The 17,862-nt window shown below is 45.1% G+C and overlaps 1 protein-coding gene across 2 annotated transcripts in view; it reads right to left on the bottom strand.

Annotated features, from left to right (window-relative positions):
* ICA1L (islet cell autoantigen 1 like) overlaps positions 1 to 17,029 on the bottom strand; it is a 37,739-nt gene extending 20,710 nt beyond the window's left edge. Inside the window, exons 1-5 of one of the 2 annotated variants that reach the window (XM_075285565.1) lie at positions 16,949 to 17,029; positions 7,854 to 8,022; positions 5,711 to 5,783; positions 5,459 to 5,582; positions 3,641 to 3,839 (exon numbers count right to left, since the gene is read on the bottom strand). In XM_075285565.1, the coding sequence (XP_075141666.1) occupies positions 3,641 to 3,839; positions 5,459 to 5,582; positions 5,711 to 5,783; positions 7,854 to 8,015 (558 nt within the window). In that variant the 5' untranslated portion in view covers positions 8,016 to 8,022; positions 16,949 to 17,029. Of the gene's footprint in view, positions 1 to 3,640; positions 3,840 to 5,458; positions 5,583 to 5,710; positions 5,784 to 7,853; positions 8,023 to 16,934 lie in introns of both variants that reach the window. The other variant, XM_075285566.1, reaches the window with a different exon arrangement.
* Positions 17,030 to 17,862: the final 833 nt, after the last annotated feature.

The following is a 17,862-nucleotide window of genomic DNA, read 5'->3' on the forward strand; positions in this document are numbered from 1 at the left end:
CTGGGCCAGCAGTTTAGCGATGTTGGCGTTCAAGGCTTGCGCGTGTGGGTGGTTAGCAGTGTATTTCTGCCGCCGCTCCAATGTCTGAGAGATGGTGGGTTGTTGTAAAGAAGCGCCTGATGGTGCCTTTGATGGTGCAGGAGAAGGAGATAAGACAGGAACAGGGGAGGATGAGGGAGAAGTCAACAAAGTGGCGGAGGCAGATGAAGTGGTGTCCTGGCTCGTCCTCTGGAGTGCATCGCCAGCACAGTCAGCAGTGGCAGTGGCAGAGGCAGAGGCAGTGGCAGTGGCGTGAACGGCAGGCGGCCTTTGTCCTGCCGTTGCTGCCTGCCACTGATTCCAGTGCTTGGATTCCAAATGACGGCGCATTGAAGTGGTGGACAGGTTGCTCTTCTCAGAGCCCCAAATCAATTTCGAGAGGCAAATTGTGCAGACAACACTATATCTGTCCTCGGCGCATTCCTTGAAAAAACTCCACACCTTCGAGAAACGTGCCCTCGAGGTGGGAGTTTTTCGGGGCTGGGTACGAACTGGAACATCTTGGGAGATTCCGGGTGTGGCCTGGCTTCGCCTAAGCTGCTGACCTCTGCCTCTAGCTACCCTTTTTGGTGCTGCACTTGCCTCAACATCCACACTACTTTCCCCGCTTGACATCCCCCCTGTCCAGGTCGGGTCAGTGTCCTCATCATCCACCACTTCCTCTTCCAACTCCTGTCTCATCTCCTCCTCCCGCACAATGCGCCGGTCAACTGGATGCCCTGACGGCAACTGCGTCACATCATCGTCGATGAGGGTGGGTTGCTGGTCATCCACCACCAAATCGAACGGAGATGGAGGAGACTCTAGTGTTTGAGCATCTGGACACAGATGCTCCTCTGTTAGGTTCGTGGAATCGTGACGTGGAGAGGCAGGTTGAGGGACAATGAAAGGAGCGGAGAACAGCTCTGGGGAGCAGGGACAGTTGGGGTTATTGTTCTGTGAAGCTTGGGAATTTTGGGAGGAAGGAGGACAAGACTGTTGGGTAATAGGAGGAGAGGAGGCAGAGTCTGACTGGCTGCTGGACAATGTGCTGTAAGCGTTCTCTGACAGCCATTGCAAGACCTGTTCCTGGTTCTCGGGCCTACTAAGGTTTGTACCCTGCAGTTTAGTTAATGTGGCAAGCAACCCTGGCACTGTGGAGTGGCGCAATGCTTGCTGCCCCACAGGAGTAGGCACGGGACGCCCTGTGGCTTCACTGCTACCTTGCTCCCCAGAACCATTCCCCCGACCTCGCCCACGGCCTCGTCCACGTCCCTTTCCGGGAGCCTTGCGCATTTTGAATTCCCAGTTAGAAATTGGCACTATATACCAGTAGCAAAAATTGTGGGTGCACGTAACCCCAATATATTCTTTGAATTCCCAGTCAGACAATGGCACTATATAACAGTAGCAAGAAATGAGGGTATTTATAACCCCAATATATTCTTTGAATTACCAGTCAGAAACTGGCACTATATGGCAGTAGCAAGAAATGAGGGTATTTATAACCCCAATATATTCTTTGAATTCCCAGTCAGACAATGGCACTGTATACCAGTAGTAAAAATTGTGGGTGCACGTAACCCCAATATATTCTTTGAATTACCAGTCAGAAACTGGCACTATATGGCAGTAGCAAGAAATGAGGGTATTTGTAACCCCAATATATTCTTTGAATTCCCAGTCAGAAACTGGCACTATATGGCAGTAGCAAGAAATGAGGGTATTTGTAACCCCAATATATTCTTTGAATTCCCAGTCAGAAACTGGCACTGTATACCAGTAGTAAAAATTGTGGGTGCACGTAACCCCAATATATTCTTTGAATTCCCAGTCAGACAATGGCACTATATACCAGTAGCAAGAAATGAGGGTATTTATAACCCCAATATATTCTTTGAATTCCCAGTCAGACAATGGCACTATATACCAGTAGCAAGAAATGAGGGTATTTATAACCCCAATATATTCTTTGAATTCCCAGTCAGACAATGGCACTGTATACCAGTAGTAAAAATTGTGGGTGCACGTAACCCCAATATATTCTTTGAATTCCCAGTCAGAAACTGGCACTATATGGCAGTAGCAAGAAATGAGGGTATTTATAACCCCAATATATTCTTTGAATTCCCAGTCAGACAATGGCACTGTATACCAGTAGTAAAAATTGTGGGTGCACGTAACCCCAATATATTCTTTGAATTCCCAGTCAGAAACTGGCACTATATGGCAGTAGCAAGAAATGAGGGTATTTATAACCCCAATATATTCTTTGAATTCCCAGTCAGACAATGGCACTGTATACCAGTAGTAAAAATTGTGGGTGCACGTAACCCCAATATATTCTTTGAATTACCAGTCAGAAACTGGCACTATATGGCAGTAGCAAGAAATGAGGGTATTTGTAACCCCAATATATTCTTTGAATTCCCAGTCAGAAACTGGCACTGTATACCAGTAGTAAAAATTGTGGGTGCACGTAACCCCAATATATTCTTTGAATTCCCAGTCAATGGCACTATATACCAGTAGCAAGAAATGAGGGTATTTATAACCCCAATATATTCTTTGAATTCCCAGTCAGAAACTGGCACTATATGGCAGTAGCAAGAAATGAGGGTATTTATAACCCCAATATATTCTTTGAATTCCCAGTCAGACAATGGCACTGTATACCAGTAGTAAAAATTGTGGGTGCACGTAACCCCAATATATTCTTTGAATTACCAGTCAGAAACTGGCACTATATGGCAGTAGCAAGAAATGAGGGTATTTATAACCCCAATATATTCTTTGAATTCCCAGTCAGACAATGGCACTGTATACCAGTAGTAAAAATTGTGGGTGTATATAGCCCCAATTCTATTGCTAGGGGACTTGCAGGGTATTTCTGGGGTGAAGGTGGGGGGGGCACACCGTTGGAACGGGTATCGGGGGTATATATCGGGTATACGGGAATACACTGACAGTGTATTCCATTCAGGATCCTGGGAAAGCTGGGTTGCGGCGATTGAGCCCGTCAGTGCCACGTTACACTGACAAGCTTCTCCCTGGAATTTAGCTCTTACAAGAGCTGTTGTGGTTGTCTTCTCCTTCCTATCCTAGCCTGTCCCTGCCTACCCAGAATCTAAGCCCTAGCTAGCTGGACGGAAACCTCCGTCCTCGGTGAATTGCAAGCTCAGAATGACGCGAACCTGGGCGGCGCTGTTCTTTTAAATTAGAGGTCACATGTTTTCGGCAGCCAATGGGTTTTGCCTACTTTTCTCAACGTCACCGGTGTCGTAGTTCCTGTCCCACCTACCCTGCGCTGTTATTGGAGCAAAAAAGGCGCCAGGGAAGGTGGGAGGGGAATCGAGTAATGGCGCACTTTACCACGCGGTGTTCGATTCGATTCGAACATGCCGAACAGCCTAATATCCGATCGAACATGAGTTCGATAGAACACTGTTCGCTCATCTCTAATATCTACGCCAGTTATTAGGAGTAATGTCAAGAAAGTTTAGAGATATGGTATTGAAAATGTTTTTTTCCTGAAAAGTAAGATCTGAAAACTGTTAAACTGGATGTAAATCAGCCTGTCCTTTAAGTAAAAACATGGTGCAGCACTTTCCTGCTTTCTGACCTTTCTGAATTTCTCCATTTGCTTATAGGTGTCAGGGTCGAGCTCTTGGGAGACATCCTTCATCCACAGCAGAGCTCCTCTGTATTCAGTCCGTGCCTTTTCCATCTGGTTTATAGTCAATAAGGTGTCAGAGACTGCTCGGTTAGTGAAAGTAGCCATTTCTTGTTGAAGCCGTGAAAGAGGAGTGCACAGGGCTAACCTGAAAATGCAAAAAGAAATAAATAAAAAATTATGTTATTACCATAAGTAGTTGCCTGAGAGTAAAGAAAAAAAAGTAACCACTTATGTAAAGTAAAAACACAAACAAACAAAAAAAAAATTCACTACTTAGGGCGGGTTCACATTTGCGCCCCAGTCTCCGCTTTCAGGTTTCCATCTTCTGCCCAAGAAACTGGACAGGAGATGGAAACCGGCAATCACTTTTCAAACCCATTCATTTGGACGAATACGCAGTCGGTCCTGCCATTGGGAAGAGCTGACTGCACACGCCTGTGGCCATTTTCTTGCGCCCGCTTGCACGAGCATACTGTGTAAGTGGCCACAAGAAAATGGCCGCAGCATGGCAGAGCTGACTGCACATGCATCCCATTTAAAGCCAGAAGAACCCGACCCGAAGAATATGTCGCGGAGAGGGTGTTCCAGAGGAAGAAGAGGCCATTGCTGGAGAGTTTTCTTGCAGCACTCACGAACGCCCTCAGTGCTACGAGAAAACTCATTTGCATACCGAAGAAAATATCTACGGGAACGGCGGCGCGTCCTAAAGGTAGGAGAAGAATAGCCGCTCTTAAGGTTATTCCTAGGTGTTAGCAAGAAAAAATGCAGTTTTAACGATTGAATCCCTTTAAATTCTGGCAGCTCCAGGACAGATCTGGCGGTCTTACTACACAAGCCAATCATAATCTGGTATACTATTAGATGACCGCTTCTGCACTCACCATTCATGTAACCATTGCAACTGGTATCTTCACTGAAACCTCACAAAGACTGGAGGACCTGGCAGGCAATTTTTGAGGCTTGTGGGGTTTTGTTTTACTTGCTTTACATTACTTTTTTGTTAAAAAGCTTGCCTGGCAAGTTAAAAAATGTTAGCAAAAAAGATGCTTGAGACTGCTGATTGATTCACTAGACACAGTGGTGACCGGTCTCAGCCAGTAATAGGGTATTTTGAGCAGTACTTTCTTGTGTTTCGAGAGGGACAAGAAAGTCTTGAGCAATGGCGGACCCACCATCGAACAGTGTGGTAAGCATTGTTTCTCTAAACTGCTTCTCTCTTCAAAACTATTTCCCTGTCGGACAACCCCCTTTAAATTATGGGAAAATTTATGATTTATCTTATAGGACTATTCCCAGGAAAATACCAATTTTTATATTTGTAGATAATTAAAAGTTAAACAATTTTAAAATATAAGTAATTAAGCATTTTGAAGAGTTAAAGATTTTCTCAGAATTTCTTGTGGTCTTGATCGGTTACCAATGCAGGACCTTACTAAGGTCAGAAAATCAGCCATGATTTCCTTATTATGGCTGGGATATCTTCTCATATATGTAGTGTCTCTGCCTCATAACCCAGCTACAATAAGAAAATCACAGCTGGGTTCCTGATAAGTCCCAGACCACAGAAAATTTCTGCATTTGTGGTCATATCCATATCACCGACTAAGACAACTCTGGAGAATTTTTAACTATTTATATTTGCAAAAATGTTGAATTTTTAATAATCTACAGATATAGATATGCTCATGGGAATAATCCTTTAATGAATATAACTTACTACGTTCAATGGCTAAAGTATTCGGAAAGATGAAAGTAATGTCGTACCTCTGGCCAGCAGATGAGCACAAAGCATTGCCGGTCACTTTCATCATTTTGCCAGCTCGCGTGCTGTTTTGCTGAGCATGTACTTTCAAGTGCAGACCAAAGTCATTTTCTTCCAGGGACAGAGCTAGAAAAAGCAAAAATGATATTAAAGGTTCTGAGCTTGCAAAAAAAAAAGAAAAAAAAAAAAAAAAAAAGAAAAAGATAGATAAATGGTTACGTCCTTGTCCCACGTGCAAATATTAAATGACGTACCATTGAGAGCTTGATGATATTTTTCAATGATTTTCAGCAGTTCTGACCCGGTTGTTTGAATTGAATGAAATATCTAGACAATATAGAGAAAGCAGATTAGTAAAAGCATGCCATATCACTATAGTCATCAACATCTGGAAGACTATAGAGGAATAATTATTCACAAAGGTGGAAATATGTAGTCAATATTAAATGGTCACTAAATTTCAGACAACTTATGCTATGGTTCACATTAACAGTTGGGTTTCTGAACTTTAGGTCCTTTTGGGGTCCTGAAAAAACGAAAACCCTTAAAAAGGACCTTTCATTGATTTGGGCACAGACAGTTCTATATACTGCTGGAAAGCCGACGGTGTGCTGAATTCAGCGCACTGTCGGCTTTCCCATTCTGTGCCCTGGGTAAAGCGCTATTGGTGCCGGTACCGTAGCACTTTACAGTCAGAAGGGCGTTCCTGACAGTCAGTGAGGTACGTCCTTCTCCACAGCAGCGCCTATCGCTCTGTACAGTGTGAGTGGGGAGGAACGCCCCCTCCCTCTGCTCACAGTGCTCGTCCATAGACGAGTATTATCAGGAGGGGAGGGGGCGTTCCTCCCCGCTCACACTGTACAGCGCGATAGGCGCTGCTGTGGAGAAGGACGTACCTGACTGACTGTCAGCAATGCCCTTCTGACTGTAAAGAGCTACGGTACTGATAGCTCTTTACCCGGGGCACAGATCGGGAAATCCGACAGTGCACTGAATTCAGCGCGCTGTCAGCTTTTCAGCAGTATATAGAACTGCCTGTGCCCAAAACCATGAAAGGTCCTCTTTAAAAGGCAATTACCTGTAGAATTAATGGGACAGTGTACTATCTGGAACACAGATAGCACACTGATCTAGGCCGCGGTCATCTAGAAGAGGCTTAAATCCCACTGAAATCAATTAGATGCTCCCTTACTAAGAAAGGCCTGTCCATAGAGATATCAGGCTTAAGACGCCTTCACAGTGAGTGAAAGGAGGAGGGTCTGTTCTCTCTTCTCACAATGAATGGAGGGAGGAGGGGTTAGTTTTCCTCATAGCACATCTACAAACAGCTTTCTCTGTGCACAGGACTACACATTCAGCACATCTCACAGCTTAAAATGTAAGAAAATTCTTCTATATACTTTAATCTAGTTCTGGCTGCTTGTGTGGTTACAGATGGGATGTTATTTACAGACAGCAAGCAGCTTCCCTGATTGACACAGGAAATATAATATCAGCACACAGATCTCTTCAGCTGCACCATGGCAGGCGATGTGCTCTAGTCTGTTTTCTGAAAACATAAGAAATGCCAGGGTACAGCAAACACTACCCAAGTGGGATTACCACTGTGGCAAGTGATTGGCGGGCATTTCCAGGCTCCAGTGTGTAAAGTATAGCCCAGCAGGAGTTTAGTAAGCATTAGGACAGGAGAAGTGAAGGATCAGTGAGCCAAGTAACCCAATCAGAGCAATCTGCCAATTGTACGCCATTGGAAAAAAAACTATCAGGTCTTTCTGGAACGCTAAACAATCAACAGCGTCTCAAATAGTCTTGTCCAAAATAACTTTATACTTACTTGTCTCCTGGTACCTGTTCACTGAAGCAGAAGTAGTACACCTCAGCTCTAGTAAGCCAAGGAGCAGACTCCTCAGACTCATTGTAAAGTCAGTTTTTCAATGTGGCCATGGCCATGTTAGGATGGTATTTTTTGTGTAAAAAAAAAATTTAGAACACTTTGAAAAGAACGAAAAAAAACCAAAAACCTCAAAAAACAAATCTATTATTCTCTTGTTTAATTCCCGGCTGCTGAGCTGTGTGCCCATGTGAGCGCTAGAGCCAACCCTCGGCCTCAGCAGTCTTACGCTGTTCCCGTCTATTTTTATACCCCACTGAATGGAAAAAAATCCTGCTGACTGCTAAGGCATCTCCTGTAAAAAGGTGGCTCCAATAAGCCAGTGGGCAGTAACACCCTCAGGAAAATCGTGCACATTTCAACTCCGAGGTGGAAGTTCATGTAAATATTTAATATCAATATTCCGGAAAGCACACTGACCCGCTCACTTTGGGCTAGTGCATCCTGTAAGCACTGTAGTCCTACTGACAGACTTTCTAAATACTGGGATAATACAATTTCCTTACCTCAAGCTTGGCATCCAGCTCGGCATCAGAGGCAACCACATGTTCATCCTCCTTCTTCCCTGTAACCTTGATTAGCACTTGCTTTGTTTCCCAAAACTTCTTCTGCATGCGGCTGACCATTGATCGGTCCTCTCCCGCCCATGGCTGCCCGCTGCTGTACATGGAAGAGCTGCAAGGAATCGGAGAGAGAATTACTTCTTCCTCCCCAGGGCATCTCTTTCAGCTTTCCCTAGACCACTGAGCACTGGATTCAGTAGCGTCTTTCTGATGTCACCAAGTAACCTTCATGAATAAATAAGAACCTCATCGAGTAGCAGATTGTGGTCAGAAGCAAATAAATAATACATCTAAACAGTTTATGCTTGTAATGCAATTTGATCAGGAACCACAAAAAGCTCTCTTACGTCTATATAATATCTAGCAGTAGGAAATATAATCTATTACCAGTCACTACAGACTTACTCAATAATCTTAAAGAAGACCTGTCGCCCCTCCTGTCTTGTATTCCCTATAACAGAACAATTTTGAAGTCACTTTTTCATAACTTAGCATTGTGCCATTCCTCTGCTAAATGTATGAACTGGATGTTACCAAGAACCTTGTCAAAGGGGTGTGGCCCTACCTGCTGTGATGCCATCATATTGTGGTGGTCTAACTCGGAGGGGGGGGGGGAGCTTCTGGTGCTCCGTGATGCTCATTACCATAGGAGAAGAAACCGACTTAATGAAGAAACAGCAGGGAGAATCAAAAACTTAAAGCTGGAACTAGAATAGTTTTTTTTAAAGGCTAAACCAATGTGCCTTTACTTAAAAACTTTTTCCAATGATAGATTCCCTTTCAGCATTGAATTAAAGGGGCTCCATCAGCACAATCATGCTGATAGAGCCCCGCATATGCGTGAATAGCCTTTAAAAAGGCTATTCAGGCACCGTAAATGTTATATTAAACTACCCCCCCATTTTAAAATAATACCCTAAAAAAGAATGTGATCTACTTACGCATCGTGCACGCTGGGCGAGCATTCAGGGTGCGCCGTCTTCTTCATCCACGCCTCCTCTTCCTCCGATGTCCTTGGGTCCCGTCTTCCTCTGGCGCTCGCGAACTGACAGTGATAAAAAACAAAAATGGCCTGGGCGCATGCGCAGTAGCATGCGGTTTCTGCTACGGCTACTGCACATGCGCCCAGGCCATTTTTTTTTATCAATGTCAGTTTGCGAGCACCGGAGGAGGACGGGACCGGAGGACATCGGAGGAAGAGGAGGCGTGGATGAAGAAGAAGACACACCCTGAATGCCCGCCCAGCGTGCATGATGCGTAAGTAGATCATTCTTTTTTAGGTTTTGCTGATAGAGCCCCTTTAAAATCAGACATTGCGGGAAGATTGTGCAAATCAAATTTTTTGCATAAAAATTTGCAACTTTTTATCTGTTTTGCACTGCACTTGGCACTTTTCTGGATGATATTTCTGGATAGCATATTTCTGATCTTTTATGCCAGTTTAAGGAGGGTTCACACCTGCGCCCGGTCTCCAATTTGCCGGTTTCCATCTTTTGCCCGAGAAACTGGACAGGAAACAGAAACCGGCAGTCAGTTTTCAAACCCATTCATTTGAATGGGTTTGCAAACTGTGCGCCCGTGAGCGTCTTCTGCCTCTTCGCAGCAAAACTAATTTTTTTTTTTAACCGGACAGAAAGTTGGACATGCAGGACTTTGTGTCCGGTTAAAAAAAACCAAAACGTTTCGCCGCGGAGACCAGAAGGCGCTCACTGACTGCCAGGTTTCCGTCTCCTGTCCAGTTTCTCGGGCAGAAGGCAGAAACCCACAAAGCAGAGACCGGGCGCAGGTGTGAACCCGCTCTCACTAGTGTAAATGGTCCTGAAATCTACTTCAGCTATAAACTGGCATAGATTTCATTTCAGGCGCACGACCCCGTGGAGGATGCATTCGATCTAAGAGGAGGTGTACACCCTCTGCCACTGCAAGGGGTATGAAAACTGCTGCTCAGAATGTCATAAATCTGCCCCAATATCTACATGATGTTTGTAGGTTTATTATTTCTCCTATTTCTATAGCGCTAACATATTCTGCATCATTTTACAGACAGTCACTGTCCCATATAGAGCTCACAATCTAAATTCCCTATCAGTATTTCTTTAGTTTTTTTTCCCCACACTCCAAAAACCAACTAATAGGTTAATTTGTTTCCTATGACAATAGTTCATTGTGTGTGTAAGATAATGAAATTATATTGGGAGACACTTTGGGGATAAGGACTGACAGGAGTGATGGCAATGCCAGAATATATATTTGTGATCCTGAAGTGACAGAAAAAAAAAAAAAAGGAACCATGGAAGACTTGGGTGAATAATTTCTTATATATAGCGCTTATCCTACTTCCTACTAATCCTATCCTACTAATCCTATATCCTACTAATATTATAATGTGAAAGTTTGTGTGTTTGGATGTTTGCTCCTCAATCACACAAAAATGGCTGAACGGATTTGCATGAAATTTGCCACATACATAGACAGGAACCCCGATTAAAGCATAGGCTACTTTTTATCCTGGTAAATGACGTCACTACACTACCGCAGTGAAGGAATTTAGGTTCACGCAACACTAAAGGACCTGTGATGACGTCATCACAGGTCCTTGAGCCATTGTCAGATAGGATCATGCTAGGCAGTGGGTGGAGCTACAGGCTATTTTGTGGGCGGAGCTATATAGGATGAAGCTGGACAGTGTGAAAGCTGAAGAAAATGGAGTCTCATAGAAGACCAGGATACTACAGAACATGTAGGCAGTGTGTGGGCAAGAGGAGTATGTCGGGTGTAGAGTTTCAGTGAGTACTACAGGGAATGTGTTGTTCTGCCTCTGATGGGGGAGAACTTTGGCACATTTCAGCAACATCCGTTCAGCCCTTTGTAACACAGAAGCTGCTCAGACAGTCAAATAACCAAACCCCTGTAATCACAATTGCCCGATGTAGCAGAGTTTAGGCAGTGGAGTAGCACACCTCTATAGGCTCTCCATATGCAAACATGTACATACAGCTAAGTATCCTATACATACACAGCGATGTAGCAGAGTTGAGACGCGGGAACAGGCTGATCGAACTGTAGCAAATTTCTGCAACATCCGTTCAGCCGTTTCCAACACAGAAGCTGCTCAGACACAAGAACACCCCTATAATCCAACTGGCCAGATGTAGCAGAGCTTAGGCAGCGCTGCAGCACAGCTGAGTACACTCTCCATACGCAGAGATGTACATACAACTGAGTATGCTGCGCATATGCAGCGATGTAGCAGAGCCGAGACGTGAAAGCAGGCTGATCATCCACAACAGCAATTGGCTAAATATAAGCGGCTCAGCGCCAACCACAACCCGCGGACGAAGTTGCAGGCAGATGCTAGTATTTTTTTTTAAATAATTTTCTACCTTTTGGTGATTTGGGGTTATATTTTCAATTTCAACTGACCTTGTGCCTGTTCACTGTCCTCCATATACACCAGACGTTCTCTGTACTGGAGAAAACAGCCAACTGATAAATAGGTTAAATGTCCATTTATCACTGATCATGACTGGTTTCCATGGTGCTAGCCGGCCGCTGTTTCCTATAACCTACAAACTGGTAATACAACAAGACATTTCCTACCCAGTTCATCCATATGGAACTTAACTAATGTGGATTATAAAGCACAATCTCCCAGTCTGGGGTACTCTGCAAAATTGTACCGTGGATGTCACGCTTTCATAAGGATGGACATTGTACAACTCAAATTCCAAAAAACTTAGACACTGCAATGATTTTGAAATCTCATAACCATTAGAGATGAGTGAGTATTAGTCGATCGAGTAGGTATTCGATAGAATACTAGGGTATTCGAAATATTCGTACTCGTTCGTACTATTCGCAATAAAGATTTGATTCAGAACCAGCGTTGATTGGCTGAATGCTATACAGTGTATAGCATTCGGCAAATCAACACTGGTTCTGCAGCAGGCTCTTTGCTAGTCGGGAGAGCTGGCAGCTTGCTGTTACGAGGGAGCTGACTTTTTCTCATAGGAATGCATTGACCAGCATTGATTGGCTAGTGTACAGTACAGCATTCGGCCAATCAACACTGGTTCTGCCTGAGGCGGAGTCTAAGATCGGACCACAATGGAGACTGCTGTGGTTCGATCTTAGACTCCGCCTCCTCACAGACGAGCCTCCGGCAGAACCAGTGTTGATTGGCCAAATGCTGTACACTGGCCAATTAATTCCTATGAGAAAAAGTCAGCTCCTGCATAAACGCAAGCTGCCAGTTCTCCCGACTAGCAAGGACGAGCCTGCTGCAGAACCAGCGTTAATTGGCCGAATGCTATACACTGTATAGCATTCGGCCAATCAATGCTGGTTCTGCAGGACGAGTAAGGGCCGGTTCACATTAGCGCTTGGCAGGATGACCCCCCCGAATGGAATATCAGCACAACTGCAAGTACTGCGCAGTTAAAGCGCACGGACCCGTTATAGTCTATGGCAGCGGTGGGCAATTAATTTTCCCATGGGGTCGCATAAGAAATTGAAACTATGCTAGAGGGCCGCGCGGTGGCAAATTTAGCTCCACCCACTTCTACGTTGACTCTGCTCATTCCCAATCATCTTTCCATGTGCCCCCACAAAGTATAATCCTCCTACAGTCACCTGTACATTATATGTCCCCACATTATAATGTTCCCTTCCAACTGCCCCACAGTATTATGTCCTTCTCCTGGTGCCCCAGGGGGGGGAAACTAGAGGGGACATGAAACTGGAGCAGCTGGAGGGGGACATTAAACAGTGGGGGTAGTTGGAGGGGGGCAATAAATTAATGACAACAGTCAGTCAGGAACTCCCTTCCTCACAGCAGCGTCTATAGCACTGTACTGTGAGAGCAGTGAGGAACGCCCCCTCCCCTACTGATAGTACTCGTCCATAGATGTCTATGACTGTCAGGAACGCCCTCTGACTGTGAAGAGCTATGGTACCGGCACCAATAGCTCTTTATCTGGGGTACAGATCGTGAAAGCCAACAGTGCGCTGAATACAGCGCACTGTCGGCTTTCTAGCAGTATATAAAACCGCATGTGCTCCAACTGATGAAAGGTCCTCTTTCTGACTGACTATCGCACCATGTACATTACAAAATATCAAAAGATTCAGAGAATCTGGAGTAATCCATGTGCACAATGGAGGTCAATATTGGATTCTGGTAATGTACGGGCCCTCAGGTGACACTGCGTTAAAAACAAGCATGAATTGGTAATGCTGATCAGTGCCTAGGCTTAACAATACTTCCAGAAATCATGGCCTGTGCACACAGTACACTTCTCATAAGACACCAATATTATACATAGTACAAGGTAATTGGAGGCCTTGTTAAAGATTTCACACCAAGGCCCAAGATAACAATCCTTTCTGTTCTGTCAAGGGGATTACCATCTCATGCACCAGACTTGTAAAATGGGAACTGGATGGTTTGCAGAACACATTAGCCAAGGGGTAAAACAAACTTATTTCACTAGCTACAGTCAGACTCCTGTCCTTTCATAACTGAGGCTTCCCTGTATGGAAATTAGATACTTGACCTAAGAGTGCAACATAAAATTAAGGGAGGACCCTGTGCACTGGGTCTTCCTGTAAGCCACGCTCAACCCATAGGAATGGGATCTAGCTTCATGGGGAAAATCTTTTCCTTATATGAGGACTCCTTTGCCCATGTTAGAGCTGATGGTATATTATCCGAGGCTTTTATGTTGTCTCCACTGTTGTAAGTTATGGAGCATTTGGTGATCACCCTGCGGGGTTGCTCCAGTGTATAGTCTCCAGTTAGACAGTAGATGAGTGAAGATGCCTCTTTACACGGACGACCTTCTCATTTACGTTTCACATCCTCGTATATTGTTCCCTTTGATCCTAAAAGAGTTCCAACAGTCCGTAGCTATGGTCTGCTGGGAACTATGTGTAGCTACACCAAGAGTCTAAGGGGGCCCCAATGCCCTCCATTACACAGAAACAGTCCTCCTGTCCTGGCTGAAATAAAATCAACTCCTTTCAGTCATTCGGTCATTTTCATTGGCTTCTTCACTTACTTCCAGCCCCACAGAATTTGAGAGTATTTTCATGCAGACGGACGCCCTCGAACGTGCCTCCTTGGCTCTACAGTTGGCTTCTAAGGGAGGCGTCACCAGGTAGACCCCCCTATGTATGACTCCTGCTGCTGACTGAGGCAGCGCCTTTCTCTTGGCCCATAAACTACTTATGTCCTGTAATGCTCAGGAGAAAACATTCCAGCAGTTGACGTGATGGTATTGATGCCCAGACCTACCCCTAGGTGTCAGAATGTTAATGGCGCTGTGAAGCTGAGAAGGGGACCCTTTTGCAGGTATGTTGGGACTACACAGTTATTCGACCCTTTTGGGAACAGGTGTTCGACTTATACTCCCGTGTTTGTGGCCATTCAGTCTCATCATCTCCTCAGTTGGCACCTCTACTGTGAAAAAAGCCTGCCACAGCACTTCCTCATGGCTGCCAGGTCGGTCACTCCTAGACTCTGATGCAGTTCCTGTGATTCTGCTCTGGTGGAATTGATTCAGGAGCTCAACCACATTCAGAGAATGGAAGCCCTACTGGCAGAGGACTCATCAAAGGTGGAGATGCTCTGGAATCCATGAATCCTCTTTTGGGAGTCTGATGAGTTCACGAATCTTCTGTCTAAGGGCTAGTTCACATGGAGTCTTTTGGCAGCGGATTTTGATGCAGAATCCATCTCAAAATCTTCTGCCAAAAATGTCTCCCATTGATTTCAATGGGAGCCGCTTGCTTCTTTTTTCCACTAGCTAGTAGCAGAAAAAAAGAAGCAAGCTGCCCTATCTTGCTGCGGATTCTACGGCGTCCGCGGCGCGAGGCTCCGGTGACGGGATGCCAGTGTACTGCATCGGCATCCTGTCGCGGCTAGCCGTGACGGAATGTGTACACACAGAATTCATGTAACTCCATGTGAACTAGCCCTTAGGGGTGTCCTTATGCTGGGATTTCTGAGCCCTACACAGATTACCTCTTCCACTGACTGTTGCCATGGCATTTTCCCTTTCCACCTCTTCTTGTTGTCTCTTTTCCTCCTCCGTTTCTTTGTTGGGCTTTCTTCCTGCAGTACTTTATAGGTCCCTGTGTTCCATGAGCGTTCCTCACCTTGTCCTTCACGCAGGACTTCATTTTGGGCTTGACCCATGTTGTACCCTTCTAATAACTTCCAATGGAACCCGGTCCCTGATGTTTTGTAGCCCACAGAGTTGCACAGATGTTTATACAGTAGTCCAATTGAACAGTCATTTGCTATATTTGTACCTGCCCTTTCTAGCTTGCATACCATTGTTCTTTTTATTTTTTTACTACACCGTTAAAAATGTATCTTTCAATAAACTGAGATTAAACATAATACAGATACAGAGTCCATTTGTGTGACTTGGCCTTGTGCTCGAACCCTAAGGCTCAGTTCTCACATCACAAACACAGTGAGAATCAGGTTTACGGGCCAGGAGCCTGTGATGGATTCCACACAGTGACAATTGTTATTCATAAGGTCCCTTTACAGAAACAAAAGTCAACTATGCCATTTCATTTTAATTTTGGAGTAGTATTCTGACATATACCTACCAGTCAGAAGTCACAGGACCCTCTTTTCTCCTCCGTCATGATGTAACCTTATGGTCGCATTTAGAATGTATTTCCAGAGCTTTCCTGTTGCACACACTAATAGTACACTACAATTTGTGACTCCAGCTTAACACGTCAGGTACCAATGTGAAGTGGACCTCAGCAAAGTCTTAAATTTTGGAAGCTAAATCACCAATAGATTCTAAGTGTCCCATATAACCCTGTCTGTGGATGTAGTAAAAAAAAAAAAAACCTAAACTTTACCGGGCTCCAGGTGCCTGAGCAGGTCTTCAGTGTAGCTGGAGCACACCTAGACTTCAGGGTGCAGGTTTGGTGAATCCAAGGTGTACATACCTGGTTTCACTAAACACATGGGTGTTTGGCTTGTCAGAGATGAGTCTGAGAAGGCTCATGTCTAGGTATAAAGGGATTTTTATTTATTTTTTAATGTGGCCACTGCTCCATAAGATACTGTGGGCGTTTTAGTGTCTCAAATTGACCTGACAGTTTCCTTTAAAGTGATGTGGGGCATTACTAAGGAGAAAAAGAAACCTATATTTAGCGGCTATCCCTTCAACTCCATATGGGAACCACACATGGCTGAGGCCCCACATTGCAGAAACACAGCTTTTTTTTTTTGCAGATTTTGTTGTGGTTTTTTGGAGCCAAATCCAAAAATGGCTACAAAAGGAACAAAATCTACAATAAAAAAAAAAGTTGCATTTCCGCAACGTGTGGCCTGAGCTTAAGGGGGTTTTACTTAGTTAAGACATTGATCACCTGTCTTTGTAATAGGCCATCCATATACGGTATATATTATGTATTCCTGGGTGGTGACATTTACTGATCTAGCATTGATTGTTCTGTCTGGTCACCAATATCGTAGTCCCAGAAAAAATAACTTTAACCTCTAGTTGACTGGACTGTAAACCTTCATCTACATTTTGGGAATTTTTTTCCTAGGTTCATATAATTAGACGTATCTCATATCGTTCTTTGCAGGGGTCCATCTAATTTACAATGGTTGCACAATGGGACACCATGCTCAGTCAGCCAATCATGATGCCGGTTACGGTATACGGTATATCCTCCTGTGTGGTACATTTAATAATAGACCCTCTACCTGAGGTGACAGGGCGCCATCACACTATACTGAGGCTATCAGGCTCTGTATACCAGCACCGCTCTGGGTTATATACACCGCCATGTTCATACAGCTGTCCTCTTCCTCCTCAGCCCGTGTGATAAAGGTGACTGCGCTGGGGGAGGGGAAAGCTTCTTCCATCACCAGCTCTTATCAGTTGCCATGACAACCATCCCGAGTACCAGCCCTGGACATGGTTGGCAGCGCAGCCAGCAGCGAGACGTTACAGCCATAGAAGACGAGGAGAGAGATCTTACCGGCGGGATCTTACCGGCGGAGTCTCCAGCCCAGAGCCTGCGGTCCTCCGATACACACACCTGTCCGACAGCAGCCGAGCGGGATGAAGGAGCGCGCTGGGAACCCGAGTGCGCATGCGCCGCACTTCTCAGCCGGCCACCGTCCACTAACAGGAAGTAGCTGAAGTGTCGCCCATGGCAACCAGAGTAATAGCTGCTGAATGGGACGTAAAGAGAGATGTCACCGCTTGTGTCTGAGTGGCCGCCATATCTGCCTATAAGGAGGGAGAGTGTCTGTATATTTATAGATACAACACGCAGATTTCTCTTAGGTACTGTCAGTACTCCCTAGAGAGCCGTCTGTAACCAGTGCCCGTGTTCCATCATACACAATGGGGGAGGTTATTAACATGGAGACGTTGCCTACACCAATCTTTATTAATCCCCCCACTCTGATCAGATTTAGTAACAGGCTGCGACCTCCCCACTGTCATAGGACAGAAAGAGCAATAAGTGCGCAGCAACAGAGCTCCGCCTACTTCTATGGTGACTCCGCCCATTCTCAGCCATTTCTCTTTGTGCCCCCGCACAGTGTGATGCTCCTACAGTCACCCTAACCAGAGGCGTGGCTAGGGGTTCCTCTGTGCTGTGCTATACTATAAGGGGAGCTCAGGAGCTGTGTGCTATGGTATACTATAGGGGGAGCTGTGTGCTGTGCTATACTATAGGGGGAGCATAAGGAGCTGTGTGCTGTGGTATACTATAGGGGGAGCTCAGGAGCTTTGTGCTATGGTATACTATAGGGGGAGCTGTGTGCTATGGTATACTATAGGAGGAGCTCAGGAGCTTTGTGCTATGGTATACTATAGGGGGAGCTGTGTGCTATGGTATACTATAGGAGGAGCTGTGTGCTGTGCTATACTATAAGGGGAGCTCAGGAGCTTTGTGC

The sequence above is a fragment of the Leptodactylus fuscus genome, chromosome 8, assembly GCF_031893055.1.
Source record: "Leptodactylus fuscus isolate aLepFus1 chromosome 8, aLepFus1.hap2, whole genome shotgun sequence".
Lineage (NCBI taxonomy): Eukaryota > Metazoa > Chordata > Amphibia > Anura > Leptodactylidae > Leptodactylus > Leptodactylus fuscus.